General features: G+C 40.9%; 1 protein-coding gene across 5 annotated transcripts in view; it reads left to right on the forward strand.

Moving 5' to 3' along the window:
* The window catches only part of LOC118415940 (poly(U)-specific endoribonuclease-B-like), a 29,715-nt gene extending 26,431 nt beyond the window's left edge, over positions 1 to 3,284 (forward strand). For 2 of the 5 annotated variants that reach the window (XM_035820899.1, XM_035820897.1), the window contains 3 exons: positions 1,448 to 1,568; positions 2,075 to 2,320; positions 2,471 to 3,283. In XM_035820899.1, the coding sequence (XP_035676792.1) occupies positions 1,448 to 1,568; positions 2,075 to 2,320; positions 2,471 to 2,599 (496 nt within the window). In that variant the 3' untranslated portion in view covers positions 2,600 to 3,283. Of the gene's footprint in view, positions 1 to 1,447; positions 1,569 to 2,074; positions 2,321 to 2,470 lie in introns of all 5 variants that reach the window. The other 3 variants (XM_035820896.1, XM_035820900.1, XM_035820898.1) reach the window with 2 other exon arrangements.
* Positions 3,285 to 8,328: the final 5,044 nt, after the last annotated feature.

Consider the following 8,328-nt stretch of genomic DNA (forward strand, 5'->3'; position numbering starts at 1 on the left):
AGCTTTACAAATGTAGCCTTACCGAGTAGCATTTTCGGGGTTAAAACGGACAGGAAACGTTAAATATTAGGTATTTAGCATGATCGTAAAGTTACTGGATATTCTGAAATAATGTGTTGTATTGTTCCTATGATGTTTCAGTATATCGTTAGTTTATGCAACCTTTCCGAGGCGTAATAGCCCCGAACGCGCTCAGAAAATATGAAATATTCGGAACGTGTTTTGTCTCCAAGTGTCCGAGAACGTTCCATAATTTGGAATCCGGATATGAGACATGATAATACGGTCCCATTCTGGAATACGGAAATGCTCAGCATATGCGACCATTCCGGGGCGTAAAAGTTCTGGACGTGATCAGAAAACATGAAATATTAGCCAATGTCTTTTGTCTCCAAAGAGTCCCAGAACGTTCCATTACTTTGAATCCGGATATGCGACATGATCATATGGTTCCAGTCTTGACTCCTGAAATTATCCGGATTTATACGAAACTAGTATTCGGAACGTGATTTGTATCCAAAGAGTCCGGAAACGTTCCATAACTGGAAATCCGGATATGAGACGTAATTATTTGGTTCCGTTCCGGACTCCTGAAATTATCCGGATTTATACGAAATATTCGGAACGTGATTTGTATCCAAAGAGTCCGAAAACGTTCCATTACTGGAAATCCGGATATGAGACGTAATTATTTGGTCCCGTTCCGGACTCCTGAAATCATCCGGATATATACGAAATATTCGGAACGTGTTTTGTCTCAAAAGAGTCCGAAAACGTTCCATTACTGGAAATCCGGATATGAGGCAGGAATTAAATGGTCCCGTTCCGGACTCCTGAAATTATCCGAAAACGCAGGGGAGTCATGTCAGATTTCGTCCGGATATTGTCCGGATATATCCAGAAACGGTCCCGATCCGGATGTATACAAACATAGAAACGTCCGGAAATGACACCCTTTCGCACAGTGTTTCCTTCTCCCCCCTCTCTCTCTCTCCATCTCCTTCTCTCTCTCCCCCTCTCTCTTTCTGTCTCTCTCGCTGGTTCGCTCTCTCCCCCTCACTCTCTCTGTCTCTCTCTGTCTCTGTCTCTCGCTCGCTCTCGCCCCTCCCCCCTCTCTCCCTTTCTCTCTCTCCCTCTTTCTCTCTCCCCATCTCCTCTCTCCCCTCTCTCCCCTCCCTCCCCCTCTCCATCTCCATCTCCTTCTCTCTCTCCCCCTCTCTCTTTCTGTCTCTCTCGCTGGTTCGCTCTCTCCCCCTCACTCTCTCTGTCTCTGTCTCTGTCTCTCGCTCGCTCTCGCCCCTCCCCCCTCGCTCCCTTTCTCTCTCTCCCTCTTTCTCTCTCTCCATCGCCTTCTCTTTCCTCTCTCTTTCCCTGCGCCTGTTTGTGCGAGTGTGATATATTGCTAATACGTTGTGCCATATTTTAGTCTGATGAATTGTTCATTCAGGTCTGCATTCGAACATGTCTTTGTGGGAGAGACACGGAATGGTCTGGTCCTCGGCTTCCACAACTGGGTCCAGCTGTATGACGAGGAGCGTCTAGGGAATCTCAATTACAAGCGCCACAGGGTGAGCAGTAGGTTTCTGGGCTATTACATTAGTGTTACTTTCTTTAAAAAAAAACAATAGAAATGCACTAACAATTGCGTTATCATATCAATATTACATCGACATGATTGGTTTTGTCTGTGTTACAACAGACATATAATGCAGACCTGAGTCAGCTTACAGATGTGTCTATATGTGGCAGAAACTGTAATTCTCGCATAGGACTACTGTTTAGCCATAACTGAAGCTGTAGGGTTGATATCAATCAAGACTTTACCTTCCTACGTACTTTGCCCCTTGACCCCCATGTCGTTGGGTGACAGCCAGATATCTGCCTGAAAATCTGTGTAAAACTTAACAAAAGCATCCTCAGCAAACGCCAATGCATGATATTCGGCCAACTGCCTGCATTATCAATCTCACCAATCAATCTTACCAATGAAAATAAGAACGCATAAAATTTGGATACAATACATAGTAAACAAAGTTGTAGCATTGGGTAACTATCATACTCTCATCCATTCCAGCCTCAGGCCTGCGACAACCGCATCATCACGATCGATTTCACTTGGAATAACAACAATAAAACTTTCGGCAGCTTCTTCCTGGGAACGAGCCCGGAGTTTGAGCTGGCCATTTATACAGTCTGTTTCCTGGCTGGGGACGAGAATGAAACGACGGTCATCCTTGGGAACAAGCCTGCAACGATCCTCACTAATGCCTACAGAGTTAACGGTCAAAATCAAATTGGAGCTTGCTATCCCAAATTTGAGGTTAGTTACCATGGGCATTACGTATAGTATGACACTTACTATCAATGTCATTACTTGATTCATTTAGTGAGCTAAGGAAACAGCTTTTAATAAATTAGTTCTATCAAATCCGACACTATCGTACCAACCTTGAATGTTTTACGTTTTCAGAAGCCTGAGAGGAAAGACGTTCATGTCCCCATCGACCACGAGGAACTCATCATCCCAATCGACGTAGAAGACACGGACCATCCGCGGCAAAGGCAGAAGAGGAAATGTTGCAACTGCACTATACTTTGAGGAATTTATAATCACAAAGTTGATTTTACTTTATTTGTGGAATGGAATATACTACAACTGCACTAAAATCTCCGCCTTCAAGGCATACCCATGTATGATATCCCAACTTACGGCGAATCATTTTGGGCTGTGCTCTCATTGTATTGTTTTGTATTGTTTTATTTATCTATTATCTATATCTATTTCTTTTTTTAATCCATTTATTTAAATTGTTATAAGTTGATAAAGCGAGTTCCTTACGTAAGCATACGCTCCCGGTATCCCTGGCACATATTTCATTTATATTACATCGTCGTTATGTACATAGTTTTTAAGTGCAAACAGATAGATAAAACAAAACAGAAATACATAACATAAGCACATGTACCTGAAAACATCTCCCATATCTCTTTATCCATTGTTACAGTCTTCATTTACACTTAATATAACAAGTTGTTGTATTTCTTTTTGCTTTTTTACTATGATATGACTTTTTGTAACTGTACATTTTCTTCAAGCTAGATTTTATACATGTTTGAAGCACAGTGTCTAAAATGCGCAATTCAGCATCTTCTACTGTGAAAAAGTAGCTGCGATGTATATTAATGTTCACCGACTGAATCAGTAAACCAATCTTAATAACTCTCAACTAAACACATCAACTCGTCGCCGTTTTTCATGCACGTTTCTCAGTCTGGCAACATTTTTCACCAACGAAAAAAGACTTTATAAATTTGTTTGTTTATTCTTTATTTAACCAGGGTAAAGCATGTCGCCTGACGGCGTTTTTCAAAGCCCCCTGGGGGGGGGGGGAGAGAACTCCGAACATAAATCATACATTAAGTTCAACAAAACCAAATCAACTTCAACTAGAGTTCCTCGAACACATATCTTCGCCAAATAAACAATTTCTATGGAAGATAGTTCTTTTTGAATGATTAATGTGTATAAGTCCATATGTTATCTAGTCACATCATGTAGTGGTTGGTTGGATTATGAACATTGTGAGTAGATTAGTCTATTCTGTCGGTGTACATAATGCAGCAAATGTTTTGGCGATGTGAATGAATGTCTTTGCATAATCAGAACAATTTGTACAGGTATGAGGTTACTGTTCTATTTTGTGTTGTCATAATTACTTTCGGAGAGCTGGTTATGTTTTGGGTAGCGTTTGTATGTATGTATGTATGTACGAGGGGCGTGCAATAAGTAATGGTCCTGACCCACTTCCAGTTGTCTGATCTAAATGAAATTTTGTATGTGTAATAATTCATATCTCTATGGGTTATGTTGCAAAAGACAGCTCTGAACTAATTGTGGTTTCTGATTTACTGGTGTTTGAACTTAGTCAGGTGCGAAATGGACCAGGTGTGAAATGGAACCAGTTGAGTGTCGCGCAGTGATCCGGTTTTTGTATTTGAAAGGACGCACACCAAAGAAGACTTTTGATGAAATAAATGAAACTTATGGTGATGATGCCCCATCATATGACCTTGTAAAACGCTGGCATCCTGAATTCAAACGTGGCTGGAAGTCTGTGGAAACAGCTCCCAGACCTGGTCGTCCCTCTTGTGCCATTGATGAGGCATCAGTTGGAGGACCAACCTGGGGTGTCCTACAAAATCGGTGTCCAGAGCTGCATCAAACGATGGGAGAAATGCATAACTCTGGGTGATTCCTATGAAGAGAAAGACTAATAACTGTGCCAAGTTTCATTAATCTCCTGCTATGGGAAATGGGTCAGGACCATTACTAATTGCACGCCCCTCGTATGTATGTATGTATGTAGAAACCAGCAAATTGAAGACCGGCTGAATGGATTGAAGTGATATGTGGTATGTGGGTAGGTCTTGGAAACCTGGAAACCACAGGAAGTCACGCCGATAATTGCATTCGTCACTCACCAAACCCCGGCCACTGTAACAGTTGTTCCTTCCAATTTACGGAACTTTTTAACTCACCAAGGGTCATCTAAGGGCCATATGTAAGGATTGCTACGACCCCCGCCTTGGTGAACGTTTGTTTCAATCTCATGAAAATAGAAAGTAAAGTTTAAGTCAGAGGTATTTTACAGAGTCCAAGGTTATGATTTCTGCGACTGTCCGATGACAGCCGCCTGTCACCTTTGGCGATTTGTATTTCTCGCAATGATGTCAGTTCTTTCTAGCCGACCTTTCCCTTACAACATGACATCTCTGTTAAGAGTTGAGGAATGCGTGGATAATTGACGGTGACCCTTTTGACCTAAGTGCTGTTCTTCAACATGTTGGGTTTGTCTTGTCCCAGCACTTGGTCACTTGTTGTTTTAACCTAGTTCACAGATGTAAGTACTATGTGTTACAAGCCGTCATTGTTCAATTATGTTATATTACTGACTTTACATAGTACTTATTCGTTTGTTTAGACCCATGTAGTGTTACTGGCACATGGAACACCAAGTTTCCTTGCAGTCCATCATAAGAAAATACACCTGAAGTGTCTCGTAGATATTAGCTCTACATCTTTATATCAAGTGATATTCGTCAAGTTCCCTCTACTACATTTTTACCGTTCCCATGATATAGTGTTGCTTTTATTGTTGATCTGTATATAGATATAAGCAACACTTGTATATAGATATGTTATATTTCAACTGCTATGAATCCTTTGCTGTGTGCCGTCGTATTGACATCAATTCAGCAAGCTATTTAATTGCTTAATTTTATAGATACGTGTTGGACACGGTCAGGCTTTGTATTTTGCTAACATGAACCATGACCATTTATAGGCATTTTTTCAGCCAGTAGTCTCTACCAGACTCCATCCTGGCGGAATAGTACACGGATGACCTAGTAACATCCCTGGTCAATCAGAATTTCATGCTTCCAAGACAACGTCTGGCTCCTTTGACCTACTTTTTCTCTATTTTTAGACATCTATGGGTCGATTCAAGTCATTTCAGGTGACTCCGTCACAAGTATTTTTCAACCGTTATAGAAGTTTCCCTAAGTAATTATATTAAATACAGAGTGATTTATATAATTTGCATCTCATTATGTTGATAATCATCCAAAGTACCTACCTACCAAAAACAAAAAATATCCATCAATCCCCTCAGGAGTTATCCATCTAAAAAGTTACGAAATATAACACCCACTGCAATTCCAAACAAGCTGCTAGGGGGCCCAAAATTAGACCATTGACTCCTAGTACCAACAGCTATCCACCAGTAAAAAATCACGAACCTGGCACTTCTGGAAAATTTAGGCGAAAACTTTGATGCTCACTTGCAGTACCAAAACAATTTGCCAGGAGGCCCATTATCGAACTTGACCTTCCTTTCTGTGTCCCCTACCTATCAACCAAATATCATTAACATCCATCAAGAACATCTCGAGTTATCTTGCTTACAGACAAACGCACTTACATACAAAGCCAGCTACAGCACCATAGGTAAAAGGTAGCTAAACCATTCTCGCACATGGCAATTTTTTCCACAGCCGCTACAGACCTGCCAAATATCGTGGAAATCGCCCAGCTACATTTTGACTTATGCCTCCCGAAAAAACACCAAAAAAAATACCAAGCTCGCTAATGTACCATAGGAAAACGCCAGGTAACCCATTTTCGAACTAGGCATGCCTTTAAACAACCGCTACACACCTGCAAAAAATAAAAAAGTTCCATCCACAATTTCTCGAGTTATATCCTGTTGACCTACATACAGACCCAAGTCGGCAAAAACATAAGCTTCTTGGCGAAGCTAATAACATAATCATACATAAAGTTCTATGAAACCAAATTAATAGGTAACATAAACATAAAGATTGTACAAAATCAGATTTAACTAAGATAACATAAAATAATACTGCCAAACGAGTGAACTTTCACCACTATCCAAACCGAGTAGAGGAATACATTCACTATTGTGCATAATTGATGCATATGCGATATTCATCCTTTTCGACCGAACAACAAAGTGTAACCTTATTTAATACGTAAGCGCTCTTGGCCACGGAACGGGAGTTTTGATTGAATGAGTACACTTCCTTCGAGTATGCGTCATCGAAAACTTGTAAGAAAAGTTCTTTTTTATTCATGAACACATAACAAATGCAATTCGGCACTTCGTTCAAGTTATAAAAAGCGCCACATAAGAAACTTCAATAAATAAATGAACTAACCAACATAACAGTGCGCTAAAGTCCAACCGCCCCAAAACATTAAATAGTATCAATATACATAAAGGGGTCAAGGAATTGTGAGCGAGGAATGATAAAGTACATGTACTGACTTATAAAAGTCAGTACATGTACTTTATATATACTAAATATATGTACTAAATATATATTATTAAAGGTATGACAATACGCCTACATAATACTACTAACACATTCATTTTAAAACATCAAATACCATAAGATACACAAACCGAAGGCAAACAAACACTGTGAAACTAAGACACTAGCAATATTTGGTGAAAAGATGAATGTGGGGATTGCCACAGTGATGACCTTTGACCTTTGACCTTTATCCGCGGGGTAACCTTAATTCGTTGTTTTTTTAAGTGTGTGGTACAAACTGCGATATTTACAGAGCGTTGTAAGTTAAAACCGTGGTCCGCTGACATAACATCCCTAAATAAGTTGTTTTTAAGCACAGAGATTTAGACCGAATGAATGAATGAATGATATTCATTTCGGCATCTAGAACATGTCTAATTACAAAATTTATGATTGCCTATGGAAATATTGCATGTCAATACAGACCCCAACCAGTGTACCATCCCCTGCTGCAATGCTTGCACGTACACGCTTTTGGTCCAAGGGCCATAAGAACGGAGATGGGTACCAGCCTATACACAATGAGCCTAGAATGCGAACTTGAACGTGACCGTTCAAAGTTTGGTGATTGAAAAATTTAGAATTTGACTGTTAAAACATTAAAACGTTAGAAACAGCGGGACAGAAGGTTAGTTAACTGGCGCTCCGGCCTGGAACGGCAGCTGCCGCTTGCAGCGAACGATGGCCTTAAAAGCACGCCTGAACACAGGCAGCTTCCAGGCGTACAGAAAAGGATTCAGGACATAGTTTAACCGGTACAGCATGAACGACACAACTATAACTGTCTGTGGCAAGAAGTCCTTATGCACATTGATGCTGAACAACAGGACACTCGGAGCAGAGCAAACCGTGAATGCACCAAAGATGAGTAACATGTGTTTAGTGCGCTGTATTGCCCTTTTTGACACGTATTTCTCATGGTTGGTAATGTTTTGATTCCCTGCTGCCATCGTAACTACAGAATCATTCACGAATAAGTAGATCCTCATGTAGATGCCGATAACTACACAGAAGACGAGTAAATAGAAAAGCCCATAGATGTTGGAGACGTAGTCTCGACTGTAAGAACTGTTGTCCATTAGAGCGCAGATTTGTGAATTTTTGTTCCAGCCGAATTCACCATAGCCTAGAAACCCTGGAGCTACCAACAACCCACTCACAACCCACGACAAGAGAACCCACAAGAACGACCTGAAAGGACTGAACAGTTTCCTGTATGTCTCTGTTGACTTCGTGACGCGTATGCATCGGTTAAAGGCGATCAGGACCATAGATAACAGTGATATGTAGATACTGAAGTAGAATAAGGCGCCCATAATTGGGCACATGGCGTGTCCGAGAGAAGGGGCACCGATGATCGCGGAGGCTGTTGATACTGGGTACTGGAAACCGGGTTATTATGACGTCACTGATGCTGATGCTCAGGAT

This window comes from Branchiostoma floridae, chromosome 5 (assembly GCF_000003815.2).
Source record: "Branchiostoma floridae strain S238N-H82 chromosome 5, Bfl_VNyyK, whole genome shotgun sequence".
Classification (NCBI taxonomy): domain Eukaryota; kingdom Metazoa; phylum Chordata; class Leptocardii; order Amphioxiformes; family Branchiostomatidae; genus Branchiostoma; species Branchiostoma floridae.